Below are 14,771 nucleotides of genomic sequence, written 5' to 3' on the forward strand. Positions count from 1 at the left end.
ACCTTTTGTAATACATGGACAATATCTGGTTTGGCTTTCCAAGATGGTATTTTTAAACAAGGTATCTGTGAAACATGCTCTGACATGTTTAGAATTATAACAAAGATGATAATATGCTTACTGCCTTTTAAATGCATTTACACAAAAATTATAAAAATATAATGATAGACTGATGATTAACTATCAGGTGAAGTGAGAAGAATATTGATGTATCTCTCTGGAGCCAAAGAGGCATGACAATAAGCCCCAAAGTATGAATGGTTCTTCTGTCTAGCATATAAGATAATTTGTGTATTTGCATTATTATACAAGGCTAAAAGTTCAGTTATTCAGAGGAGATATTTGAAGATTTTTAAACAAGGTCCATGTCTGCTGTAAACCTTTAATGGCATCTGCTTCTTTAATTTTTTTTTCCTAACCATTTTTCTCATTTTATCATAGTCTCCCTTTTGAAAATTAAATGCTATCAGTCAATTTCTTTAGTGTCCTCCCTCTTAAATCAAATTTGATTTTGTTATGATCACTATTGCCAAGTAGCCCCCAAACTGTTACTTTTTGCATTAAATTCATTGTTCCATTAAAGTCTAGGCCTAAAATAGCTCCCCTACTTTTTGGTTCTTATACCAGCTGCTCCATGAAGCAGTTATTCATTTCATCTAAGAACTTTACCTCCTTAGCGTGTCCTGATGAAATATTTACCCAGTCAATGCCAGGGCAATTGATAATATGGGCACACGTGACCACACTCGCTCGTCTCCCTTCACTCACTTCTCAATAACTTACCAACAGACAGAGTCGGGTTAAATAAGGCCGCAGCTTTATTAAATACACAGGCCCGAGCCATCAATTAACAATAACATTAACATTGCCTCCGGGTTTCAGCATCCGAGTACCCCGACCATCCGCCGCTCCCCCGGCAGGATGGTTGCTACCTGCCGTCCGGCTCACTGATCCGGCCTCACACCCCGGTTCTCACTCCCGCCACTTGTTTGCAAGGAGCCGAACCCAGGTGGGCTCCCGCCGCCAGTCTTGCAAGGAGCCAGGCCCCCCAGGGTCTCCCGCCACCATTACTAGCAAGGAGCCCCCAACGTTGACAACGGCCCCCTGTTGTCAACCTCCGTCCCGTACCAGCTGAAACCCCATAGTCTAACAACAACAACAGTCTGGCTCGGGCCAACCGCCCCCCCCCACTGCGACAACCAAACAATGGTCCCACCCTTCTAACGCAGAGGGCGGGAGGGAGGGAACAAAATTCCCCAGCCGCTCTCCGCCGCGCCGACGCACGAGTCCGCGCGCACGCCCCCTCGTTCCCCTAACTTATCCCCCTGTATGACTCCACCCCCCCCCCCTGCCGACCCAGCCCCTCATCCCCCTGGCAACCCTCCAATGTCCAATCCCCTGCCCTTCTCCTGCGTCCTTCCTAACGCCCCCCCCCCCCTCTCTGCCCGCATGCTGACCCTAACCTTATCGTGCCCCCGCTTCCCCCCCCCCCTTCCCTTCCTTTCCTCGCCGTGGGCACGGGCCCACATTACCTCGCTCAACCGGAAACAAGTTCCGGTCGAGCTTCCATAATATGGGCACACGTGACCACACTCGCTCGTCTCCCTTCACTCACTTCTCAATAACTTACCAACAGACAGAGTCGGGTTAAATAAGGCCGCAGCTTTATTAAATACACAGGCCCGAGCCATCAATTAACAATAACATTAACATTGCCTCCGGGTTTCAGCATCCGAGTACCCCGACCATCCGCCGCTCCCCCGGCAGGATGGTTGCTACCTGCCGTCCGGCTCACTGATCCGGCCTCACACCCCGGTTCTCACTCCCGCCACTTGTTTGCAAGGAGCCGAACCCAGGTGGGCTCCCGCCGCCAGTCTTGCAAGGAGCCAGGCCCCCCAGGGTCTCCCGCCACCATTACTAGCAAGGAGCCCCCAACGTTGACAACGGCCCCCTGTTGTCAACCTCCGTCCCGTACCAGCTGAAACCCATAGTCTAACAACAACAACAGTCTGGCTCGGGCCAACCGCCATAGACACGGACATCCCATGCCCGTGCCCCCCAAAGATGCGGCACCTAACACGGGAACAAGTCTTCAAGGACCTCCTGAATGGTTATCAGAAAGAGGTCAGTCCCCAGAAAGGACAGATGAACACCGTCCTCCCGGAACAACCCCGAGGCCTGCCCCCACGACCACTCATGCCGGATATGCCGGCCCCCTAGACGGGCCAACCAGGCCCCTATCTGCTGGTTGGCCTTCGACCGGCTCCTGCGCCACATGACCTGGTCCCCCAACGCCGGTCGCACAATAATGTCCGACCAACACAACACCGTGGTCGGCAGCAGGAGGGACACCGCCATCAAGTCCTTCCTGACTACATGAATGAAATGCCTCCCCGACATCGTACCCCAATCGTTGCCCCCCAAATGCACCACCAGGGCCCGCGGCGACCCCAGTCGCGCGCGCTCCCTGCGAACACAGGGGATCAACTCCTCCCAACCCATGCCCCGCCGCCCCAGCCAGTACACCCGCACCCCTCTGCTGGTCAAGTCCAAGTGTGGCCCGTAAGGTCGTCCGCAGGCATGTCTGTAGGCCCAGTGCACATACGAGTGCCCCAAGATCCATACGGACGTCCCTTCGGCCGCCGCACCTGCAAGGAAACAAGTGTTAGACTACTGCCAGGAGAACCCGGGCCCCGGGCGAATATACCCCTGGAACGCCTGCGACCTCCATCGCCCAATCCGCTGTATGACCCCCTCCTCCAACCCCGCTTGCGCAGCCGCAGTGGCCGCTCCAATCCGGAAGGAATGCGTCCCAAACCTGCTCGCATCCAGCCCCACAACTCCCAAAGCCCGGCGCATTAACGCCTCGAACTGATAACGCGTCAACGGGCGCCGATCCTGGTGCACCAAAAATCCCGCCGGAGCAAACGGTCGCACCTGGCAATAACTCCCCGCGTTAGCTACCGGACACGTCCGCAAGCCGGGAACCGCCGAAAGCACCACCGCCATCCCCCTGCCCTGCTGGTCCGTTTTAGACCGCGGAATCCGGATCACCACCGAGCCACTGGTCACCACCACGTGACAGGCCAGCAATCCCAAGCTGTCCGCCCTCCCCGCCGCCCTAGCCACCAACTCACTAACCCGAAAGGCGCCGAAAAAGGCGAACACAAACGCCACTCGAAACAGCAAGGTTTCGTACTCCGACACACACAACCCCGCCAGCACATCCCAGAGCTGCACTAAAATATCATGCGTAATGGGTAATCTATCATCACAAGGGCGTCCCGCCATGCGCAACCAGCCCGCCAACATCCGCCGCACCACAAAGCGCCCAGAAGGGAACCCCCACCCATGAGCCCTCATAAAAAAGGAGAATCCCGCCAACTGTCTCCCCACGGCCGCCCGTGTGCGACCCCCCCTCCTGGCCCATACCACATAATGCGCCAAAGCCACGTCCGAGACTGGTCCCCCCTTCCACCCCAGTGCAGAAAAGAACCCCGCCACCCTTCTGGCGCCGCCTACATAACCTGACCATGTCGATGGGGCGAGCGAGGCCCGCAGCAAGTCCCATGCCTCAGGGCACCAAACCTCCAGAGGGAAGGCGGCACTGGAGCTCCACACAGGTCCGCCTCCGGCGCCAGTTCTCGGAACAACTCCCACTTGAAACGAGAAAGGGAGTCAGCCACACTATTGTCCACCCCCGGCACATGCCGGGCCCAAACAGTCACGTTGATCATCATGCAGCGTAATACCAGCTCCCGTAACAATTCGGACACCAACAAACACCGCGCCGCTCTCTTATTGATGACCTCAACAACTCCCTGATTATCGCACCAGAACACCACCCGCATGCCCCTCAGCCGCTCCCCCCAGACATGCAGGGCCACCACAATAGGAAACAATTCCAGAAACGTTATATTGCTCGTGACCCCCGCGATCGCCCAGTCCTCCGGCCAGCGGGCCGCACACCAAGCCCCTTGAAAGTACGCCCCGAACCCCACCGATCCCGCTGCGTCCGTCCACAACTCCAGCGTGTGATTGGACAGGGGGCTCGACTGCCAAATGGCCTCCCCATTGAACCCTTGGAGAAACGTATCCCACAGCCGCAAGTCCACGCGCATCGGCGCCGTTATACGAATCCGATAGTGTCTCCGCCGAACCCCGGACATCGCGTGCGTCAGTCGCCGCAAAAACGCCCGACCCATCGGGATCACCCTACACGCGAAATTTAGACTCCCCACCAAAGACTGAAGGTCCACCAGCGACGTCTTAGGCCGGTCCAGCACCGCTCGCACTGTCCCGCGCAACCTCTCCACCTTATCCCGCGGCAACCGCGACACCATCGCCTCTGAGTCTAGTTCTATCCCGAGGAACACCAGCCGGGTCCGAGGCCCCTCGGTCTTGTCCGCGGACAGCGGAATCCCGAACTCCCTCGCCACCGACTGAAAGCATCCCAGGCTCCCCTGACACACACCCGACGACGCCCTCCCCACAAAAAGGAAGTCATCCAAATAGTGCACGATATCCTCTGAACCCGACCGCTGCGCCACCACCCAATGGAGGAAGGTACTGAACGCCTCGAAATACGCGCAGGCAATCGAGCAGCCCATCGGCATGCACTTATCAAAGTAAAACTCACTTTGAAAGCGAAATCCCAGCAGATGAAAACTCCCCGGATGCACCGGCAGCAAACGAAACGCTGCTTCCACGTCAGCCTTCGCCATCAAAGCCCCACGGCCACAACGCCGCACCACCTGCACCGCCGAATCGAAGGAAGCATACCGCACCGCGCAGAACTCCCGCGGAATCCCGTCGTTCACCGAACGCCCTTCGGGGAACGAAAGGTTGTGGATAAGCCGAAACTTCCCCACCTCCTTCTTGGGGATTATTGCCAACGGGGACAGCACCAGGTTAGGAAACGGCGCCTCCGCAAACGGCCCCGCGATCCGACCCAAATCGATCTCCCCCTGCAACTTCTCCCGTACTACCCGCACCAACCCCCGGACCGACGGACAATTCGCCCCCCCGCCCTCCACACCCCCCTCTGGACACGGAATCCGGAAACCCGCAGTGAACCCATCCCGCAACAATTCAGCCACCCGCCCCTCCGGATACAATCTAAGCCAGGGGAGCATGGCCGCCACCCTCACAGGCGTGACGGCCAGCCGCGACAGACTACTTTCCGGAACCCTTAGCTGCGGGAGTGGCTCCCGCGCCCTCCGCTGGCCGCTTCCCACAGCGGACAGCGGGGTGACTCGCTCCGCAGATGGAACACGCATGCCGGAACTTGCAGTCCGGGAAGATGCAAGTGGTCCGGTTGTATCGCCAGCAAACATCGCTGCGTCCCGTACTCGGCCTGACCCCCCCCACCGCGGGCGTCCCGCTCCGAAAGGGCCGCATCCCCCCCCCCCCCCCCCCCCGCCGACACCCCCAGACCGGAAGCCCCCGGCGACACCTTGGCCGCCATCTGTGTGAGCCACAGCCCCACGTCCTGGGAACCCCAGGACATGAACCGGTTCTCTTCCATGCGATCGCGGAAGCGCTCGTCGTAGTTTAACCACGACCAGCCCTCGTACGTCTTACTTGCCGCCAAGATCCCATCCGCGTACGCCAGTAGCGGCCCGTACTGCGTAGGATCCCAATGCCCCACTACGCTGGCCAAACGGAGGAACGAGCGCATCCAATTATGGATGTTGCGCGCCACCGCCTGCGAACCGCCCCCCGCCTGGGCACTCTTCTTGCGCCGCTTCTTCCCCTTTCGGCGCCCCCTGCGCCCCTCCATCAATTGAAAAATATCTATGAATTGGCGCCGCCGGATCCGCCGCCGCAACGACCGAGGCACCTCCTCCCACAGTTCCGTAAGGGCCACAAGCGCAGGGGCGCCAGGCACCGCCGGCCCCTTGTCCGGAACAACCCCAGTCGCCCGCTCCCGCGAGGAGGTCGAAGAGGACGACGATGCGGAACTGGACGTCGACGAGTCCGAAGAACTCCCCCGGTCCCGTCTCCGACGCTTCCGACCCCTCCCCCTCCTGCCCCCTTTTCCAGCTACCCCCCCTTCCACCACAACCGACCCCCGCACCTCCCCCTGCGCCCCCCCCCATCCCCCCCGTGTCGGGAGCCACCCCTTCCCGCACACCCCCAGGCAGACGCGGGAAAATAACGGACTCACCTGCCGCTCCGAGGTCCCCTAGGCCCGCTCCTGGCTCCGGGGGTCTCACCGCCAGTCCTGGCCGCCCGGCCCCAGGCCCCAGGCCCCAGGCGCCCGGCCCCAGGCGACCCCGCTTCCGCAAGATCCTCCTCCGCAGCCACCCCCTGTAACGACAGTACAGCCAGCGAGGGGGAGGGCGCCCAACCCGCCCCATCACTCCAGCCCTCTGCCGGATCGCAACCTGTCCCCCCCGGCCCCCTGCCTGTACAGCTACCCCCCCCAAGGCCCCCCCACTCTTCCCAACCAGCCCCCCCTCAGCACCCCCGACCACCCCAAAACCCCAGAGTCATCCCCTGCACCCCTCGACCGGCTCCGGCCACCCCTCGCCCCCCCGCCCCCCTGTAACACCCCCCCGCCGGGCTGCCGCCCTCCTGTCCAGGCCCCCACCCGCGGCCACCGCAACATGCTCTGCTGAGGCGGCCGCCCCACTTGCACCGCCCCGGGTCCCACGCCCCCGGCCTGCACCCGGCCGACCTACCCGCCGTCCGGGCCCTGGCCCCGCTCCCGTACACACACGCCCCAACCCCCGGCCACGCGGCTCCCCGCTCTCAATTGCCCCCCTCGCCCCCGCAGCTCCGACTCCACTCGGCCCGGCCAGGCCCCCCCGCTGCACCTCCTTGCCCCGGCCCCGCCCCCGCGATCGCGAGACCCGCGCACTGGGCCCACGGCCATGCCGTTCATCCTCCGCCGCACCTACCGGCCCCACGCCCCCTCCGGCAGCAACGGCACCGCCCTCTTGCGCCTCCGCGGTCCCAGCCGACTCCCCCACAGCACCCCGGGCCTCCGCAGCGGCGTCCCAGAAGCTCACCCGATTGAGCACCGCCAGGCCGTGCCTGTAAATCGCCCGACCGACGGACTCCTCCTCCGACTCCGCGCCGGCCTCCTCCAACGGTCCAGGTACCCACGCCGCCTCCTCGGACTCCGCGCCGCTCGGGTCGTCGTCCGCTCGCTCCCGGGCCGCCATGGCACGCCGCTCCGCCGTAGCTCACCGCCGCGCCCCCAACACCGCCGATTAGCGCCCCGGCCTACCCCCACGGACCGCGAATTCAACAAAATTCCCCAGCCGCTCTCCGCCGCGCCGACGCACGAGTCCGTTCGCGCGCACGCCCCCTCGTTCCCCTAACTTATCCCCCCGTATGACTCCACCCCCCCCCCCTGCCGACCCAGCCCCTCATCCCCCTGGCAACCCTCCAATGTCCAATCCCCTGCCCTTCTCCTGCGTCCTTCCTAACGCCCCCCCCCCCCCCTCTCTGCCCGCATGCTGACCCTAACTTTATCGTGCCCCCGCTTCCCCCCCCCCCCTTCCCTTCCTTTCCTCGCCGTGGGCATGGGCCCACATTACCTCGCTCAACCGGAAACAAGTTCCGGTCGAGCTTCCAAATCACCCGTTACTTTACTGTGCTGCTAATTTTGGCACCTTCCCTGATTTCTGTTAGCATTTCATTGTCTATCTGTTCATTCTGGCCAGGCAAATGGTACTAAATACCCAATGCTATTTTATCCCCCTTTTCAAATGGAATTTGTATCCATAAGGATTCTGCAGTGCATTTTGGTTTCCTGCAGAACTTTTATCCTGTTTGACTCAATGCCCTCTTTAATATATAGGGCAAATCCTCTACCAATTTGATCCATCTTATCATTGCAATATAATTTGTATCCTGGTATAACAGTGTCCCATTAGTTATTCTCCTTCCATCAAGAATATGAGATGCCAATTATATCCACCTCTTCATTCATATTTTTTAGACTTCTGGAGGTCCATATTCAGACACAGGTCAGATAGCAAAATCCAGTCACAGTCCAGATAACACTATTGAGTATAGCCGGCTGTCTTAAAGTTAGCTGGCTATCTATAGCCAGATAACCTTTACACAATTGTACAATTTTAAAATAGTTTCCCCATTTTCATATGTAATTGTACATGTGCTTATAAGTATTTTTGTGATTAATAAATTTTAAAAAATTTTGAAATTATTGAAAATATATTTTCATGTAAAATAGTTATCCCTTGTTTGTACTAGATGATTGAGTTTTTTGGGGTAGTGCTGCTTGATTTAGCCAAATTTATTATACCATATTGTTAGTAGAAGTCATCTTGCTTGGTATCAGAGAGCTACATCCTATGGATTCTACTTTGTATCTTAAACATTCCAGAGTCCTGCCGAGATGACATTAGGCAGGGGTGGCCAATTCTGGTCCTCAAGGACTACAAACAGACCAGATTTTCAGGATATCCACATTGAATATGCATGAGATAGATTTGCATACAATGGAGGCAATGCATGTAAATCTATTTCATGCATATTCATTGTGGATATCCTGAAACCCTGGCCTATATATATATATATATATATATATATCTCCTCTTCTGAGCTGTCAAAACATGAATTGGCATAATACATTTCAGTAGAAAATCAAAATAGGACTAGCGTTTCAACACATTTCTCTGATGATGAAACAAAGCAGCAGTCCATATCCCATTATATGCTGCTGCTCACTTTACTGGGCAGCTGACACACATAGTTCCGTGTCAAAAGAGAAAGCAGGAAAAGACAACCTCCAGTCCTCATGGTACCATAATCTATCTTATTAGACAACTAGAATTTAGACAGATGAGTGCTCATTTTTCCCAGTGAGTTAACCGGCTATTGCTCCCTTCCCTCCTCCCAACAGTTTTTTATTAAATTTTTACTTTTGATTAGAGTGAATGTTTGGACTATATGAAAGAGAGATACTACAATGTGAATACAATGTTTTCTGTTGTAGGATCTTGTGTGATCCGGGATGCTTCAGGCAGCCTTAATGACACGGTTCCCATTGGTTCTTCAGACTGTGTTGGACTTGGATGCAGTTATGGATGGAATTTTACTTCATGTGCTCAGAAACAGAGCTGTCAGTATGGACTCAGCAACCAGTATCAGGTACAGGTCCATGTGAGCCCAGGAGAATAAATCTGGACAGCCAGCCCAAAAACAGAAAGTATAGCTTGATACAATGGATTATTTTCCCCTGTTTCTCTTGATTGTTTTCTCTCTCTGTGGTAGTCACAATGGCAATCAAGGAACATCTTATCATGCATCCTCTGTTAAAACCCTATCTGTAGCCAGTTTAGCAGCCAGATATAAATGTGGGATACATTGATTTCTCCAGGAAGTAAAGCATACTGCCTTGCAAGGTTTTAATTTTAAAGGCTGACCAGGGGTTTTAATCCCATCCTTTGCCTTAGTTTAGAAGAGTTTCTCCTTCTCTTTGCATCTCTCTCTTATAGTCCTACTGAGGAACTTGAGATTTCCAGTGAATGGTGAGTTTTAACGGATGCCTGCTCTAAGACCAAACCTTTCTGTACCATCTTTTGCCAGCAGGGATCACGCTTGCAGTGTAAATCTTCCTTTTTATTTCCTACCCCACCTTGGGCCCAAATGCATTAAAATTCCACCTGCCCCAATAGCCAGGAAACCTACAGCCAGATCTCATAGTAATGCATGGTACTGAAGCCAAGGGGCATGAACGCCGATACAATAACTTGTGTGTTAAAATTCTGCACCAAAATTCAGCACACTGTTTCTTAATGCACAGATTAAATTTATTTTAAACTCCCAATGCAATAGTTTAGTAGTGTACCGGGAGTTAAAAAAAAAAAAAAAAGTGCACTGACTAGAAAACGTGTGCATAAACCTGAGTTAAATGCATGCTCAGCACAGGCTGATCGCACATTTTAAACTTGGGGGAGTGAGGGAGTCTCTCAGTTGTGATTTATGCACACAAAACTCATGTTTTGCACACATAAAAGACTTTTATGAGCATGAAACATGATTTATGCACAGAAATATGTTTTCAGTGTAGAAAGCATTTTTTGTGTGCATAAAGCATATTTAGGCGCAGAAAGCGTGCTTTGTACATGCAAAGCATGTTTTCTGTGAATAAATCCTGAATGTAGGCCTGGTATCGGAATTTCAGTTTCCTATAGACTGACACTAGCACTGGAAACTTTTCTCTCCCTGTAACCAGGAATAACATTTCCAGCGCTAAGAAAATCTGAGTTAAGCCAGGGCACCTCTCTGCATTGAGGTAATAGTTAAAGCCTTCATTTGCATGGGATTTCCATGTGAGGGTGCTAAGCAGGATGCACAGTTTTTGGCCTGCAAAACTCCTTGCTGCATCAGAAGTAACATTTGTGCGCTAAGAGCCGGTTTTTAATTCCTACGCGCGGGTGTAGATTTGTGCGCACAACCCTGCGCGCACAAATCTACGTCCGATTTTATAACATGCGTGTGCAGCCACGCGCATCTTATAAAATCCGGAGTCAGCGCGCGCAAAGGGGTGCACGCTTGTGCACCCCTTTGCGCGCGCCAAGCCCTAGGGGATCCCTGATGGCTTTCCCTGTTCCCTCTGCCCCCCCCACCTTCCCTCTTCCCTCCCTTCCCCTACCTAGCCTGCCCCCTAGCCCTACCTAACCCCCCGACCTTTATTTTTCAAGTTGTGCCTGCCTCTGGGCAGGCGTAGGTTGTGCGCGCCGACCAAGAGGCCCTACGGAGGCCTCTGGCCATGCCCCCGCCCTAGACCGTCCCCACCCCTTTTTTCAAGCCCCTGGACATACGCGCGTCCCAGGGCTTGCACGCATCGCCGGGTCTATGCTAAATAGGCTCGGCGCGCATAACCCCCCTGCGCATGTAAATCCAGCTGGATTTACGCGCGTAGGGCTTTTAAAATCTGCCCCTAAACATGCGCACAGCTAATGAGAAAACTGAGTGCACCTTATTGCATCGGCCTCAATGTAAACCATTATCCTCTGTTTTTGTTCTGCTTCAGAAGTCTGAACTACTTTTTTCTGCGTTTTTAATGTGAAGTTTCTAAGCTCCCCACCAAGTCCATTTTCCACTGCTACCAAGCTCAGATGTTGCCCTTCCTCTGGGAATTCTTAGCACTTTTTATTTAAAAACATTTTTTAATACATTTTTAAAGGGGTTGCATGCGGAAAATGATCATATATATGCCTAAGTAGCCTGTATTTGTGTACAAGCTATTTTATAAACATTGAAAGAACATGCATATTTTTGGCTATGCACACACATTTACCGACATAAAAAAAGGAGCGGTCTGGAGGCTTTCGAGGGCAGGTCAAGAGGTATTGTGAAAGTTGCTATTTTATTAGAGATATTTGCATATAACTTAACTTATTCATGGATTTTACACCTTCTAACTGACTAGCGCAATTGATCTTGGACTTGTCTTCAACTTTTGGGTGGGAGATCTGGGTGAACTGGTGGGAGTTCTGGATGAAGTGCTAAAGAGTCTAAGTGGACTGGAGATGGACTGGTGAGCTGGTGATTTCAAGTACACACATAAGAAAGTATTTTCAAACGGCATGTGCATGTACGTTATAAAATATCTGTTTTTACGTGAATAGGCTATTTTTTATGCACCTAAAATATACACTCATATTTATAAAACAAGTAGGAAAGGTAAGCGCTTCCTGTTCATCCATTCAGACCAGGCTAGACTAGTGGTTTATGCATGCCAACCAGCAGATGGAGACAGAGATCAACAGGCTTACTGATGTCACTCCTTATATATCTCCATGCTGACATCAGCCTGCCAATATTCTCTGTCTCCAGCAGATGATAGGCGAACATCTCATACTATAGACTTCAGCTGAAGTTTTGGCAGGTGGCCCCTCAGGTAAAGGATTGTCTTCTCTCCCTCCATTGTATGAGATCCTTGGCTGATTTAATGAAAAAAGAAGCCCTGAGGAGAAACCCTTGTGCTCCCTCTCTCAGTGGGACAATCCAGAACAGATTACTTCCAGGGGGACTGATTGAATTGTCCATCCTCTCCCTCAGGATATTTTTGCTGTTTTCCCCCTTTAAATTCATGAAGCTGTTTTCTGCTACAGCCATAAAACTTAACAGCTAGAGTACCATGATAGCTGAAGAGTGGAGCTGTACACTGTTCCAGCAGGGAACGAAGACTGAGTGAGTACTATGCGATTTGTGTCTGAGAGGGAGTAATGGTGGCACTAGCAAGTGTGGGAAAGAGCCCGTGCTCTATATGGCTTAATGGGAGCATGGCGGAATTGTGCAATTTGGGGCAGATTTTCAAAGGGTTACGCGCGTAACCCACGAAAAGCTGCCCCTGCCTGCCTCTGCGAGCGCCGAGCACAAGCCCTGGGACACACGTATGTTCTGGGGCTTGCAAAAAGGGATGGGGCGTGGACGGGGTGGGGCTTGAGCCTCCAGGCACAGCAACCATTTGCTGCTGTGCCCGGGAGGCAGGCGTAACTTCTTCAACAAAAGTAAGGGGGGGTTCTAGGTAGGGCGCAGCGCCGGGAGGCAGGCGTAACTTCAACAAAGAACAAAGGTAAGGGGGGGTTCTAGGTAGGGCTGGCGGGCGGGTAAGGGAGGGGAAGGTGCGGGGGGGGGGCGAAAGGAAAGGAGGGAACGGAGGCAGGCTGCGTGGCTCGGCGTGCGCAAGTTGCACAATTGTGCATCCCCCTTGTGCGCGCATGTTATAAAATCGGGTGTAGATTTGTTCGCGCCGGGTTGCGCGAACAAATCTGCACCCGCACGCAGGTTTTAAAATCTGCCCCATACTCTTTCTTTGAGGGAGAGGAGCTGCAGAACTGTAATTTATCCTCCCCAGGGTGTTTGAGCTCGTCGGAGCAGACCAGACTGAGCAATTTCAGCAGCCTGGGGGTTTAGAAGTTGACACGGCCACCATTTTGGGAGCCAGGTGCTGCAGGGGAGTTGGGCCGCCCTCCTTGCCGTGGAGGGGCATGTACAGGGAGAATCTGAGATGGCTACCTATTTTCCTGCAGCCTGACTGAGGCATGTGCAGCAGCCATGTTTGAGCCGTGGGTTTGTGAAACAGAGTATGGTCCTTATGCAGCTTAGCCTGGTTTATAGCTTGAGGGTTAAATTGCCAATTTTTTAAATAAGTTTAGGGACAGCTCTAAGGCCCTGAAGTTCAGCCCAGTGATCACTTTAATGGAGTGAGGCTATGATGGATTTATGTTCCTCAACCCTGAGAGGCCTATGCAGTTTAGAACGATGTATCTGGTGTTCACTGCTGCTGTTCTGCTTTCCCATAGAGTGCATCATTAGCTTGGGCTTGGACCATGGTTTCATAAAGTATTTCTTTTGGGTATTATAATTCCTTGCATAGATTGGAAAGTATTGCCTGGGGTCAGCCCAACCCTTCCGTTTCCTTGCGGGCTGCAGGGCAGATAGCGGTAAAAAGAAGACGATGTAGAACTGTGAAGGACTTCAAAGGGGCATGGGATAAACACTGTGGATCCATAAAGCCTAGAGGAAGTGAATGAAGAGTGGGTGGCTCGCGGGATTGACGGCTACTACCTGGAGACAATACCCTTATTCAATAAACATACACATGGTTAATGCGACTCCAACATTGCTCTAAGCTTCAATGGCAAGAGGAAATGTGGAAAAAAGGACTTGCATTCACAAAAAAGCAGGGAGTAACTTGCTTGTTACGGTGGTTACTACCCCAAACCAAATAAGTCTGTTATTTCACTTTCAATGCATATCCAGCATAGCTCTCTGCTTCAACGGCAGGGGAGAAAGACTGATACTTCAAGCATATTCAGCATAGCTCTCTGCTTCAATGGCAGGGGAGAAAGTCTGATACTTCAAGCATATCCAGCATAGCACTCTGCTTCAATGGCAGGGGGGAATGAAGAAAAGTGGATCTATATACAGACAACAACCAACAAGGACTGAATTACATAGTCTGAGTAAACAAATAAGCATGGGTGTAGCTTGCTTATTGCGGCGGTTACTACCCCTAACTAATTAAGCTAGATATTTCACTCTGGTGCAGTTCCAACACTGCTCCCTACAATAATGGTGGGGGTGGAAGGGAAATAGAACCAAAAGGTTACTAACAGAGTAACAGATAAGTATGAGAAAAAAAAAGTGCAAAAGCTTGCTGGGCCAACTGGATGGGCCATTTGGTCTTCTTCTGCCGTCAGTTCTATGTTTCTATGTATACTAGGGATGTGAATCGTGTCCTCGATCGTCTTAACGATCGATTTCGGCTGGGAGGGGGAGGGAATCGTATTGTTGCCGTTTGGGGGGGTAAAAATATCGTGAAAAATCGTGAAAAATCTAAAAATCTAAAAATCGCAAAACCGGCACATTAAAACCCCCTAAAACCCACCCCCGACCCTTTAAATTAAATCCCCCACCCTCCCGAACCCCCCCCAAATGAGTTAAATAACCTGCGGGTCCAGCGGCGGTCCGGAACGGCAGCGGTCCGGAACGGGCTCCTGCTCCTGAATCTTGTTGTCTTCAGCCGGCGCCATTTTCCAAAATGGCGCCGAAAAATGGCGGCGGCCATAGACGAACACGATTGGACGGCAGGAGGTCCTTCCGGACCCCCGCTGGACTTTTGGCAAGTCTCGTGCAGTCGATCTCGGCAGGAGATCGACTGCAGGAGGTCGTTCAGCGAGGGTTCCGGCGCCTCGCTGAACAACCTCCAGTCGATCTCCTGCCGGCGCCATTTTCCGTACGAAAACGATTCGCGGCGGGAAATCGCTCACTGACCC

General features: G+C 53.4%; 1 protein-coding gene across 1 annotated transcript in view; it reads left to right on the forward strand.

Annotated features, from left to right (window-relative positions):
• SLC12A3 (solute carrier family 12 member 3) overlaps nucleotides 1-14,771 on the forward strand; it is a 169,972-nt gene that overhangs the window by 62,030 nt on the left and 93,171 nt on the right. The window contains exon 10 of the mRNA XM_029608720.1: nucleotides 8,975-9,129. Within this exon, the coding sequence (XP_029464580.1) occupies nucleotides 8,975-9,129 (155 nt within the window). The remainder of the gene's footprint in view (nucleotides 1-8,974; nucleotides 9,130-14,771) is intronic.

This window comes from Rhinatrema bivittatum, chromosome 7, assembly GCF_901001135.1.
Source record: "Rhinatrema bivittatum chromosome 7, aRhiBiv1.1, whole genome shotgun sequence".
Taxonomy (NCBI): Eukaryota; Metazoa; Chordata; class Amphibia; order Gymnophiona; family Rhinatrematidae; genus Rhinatrema; species Rhinatrema bivittatum.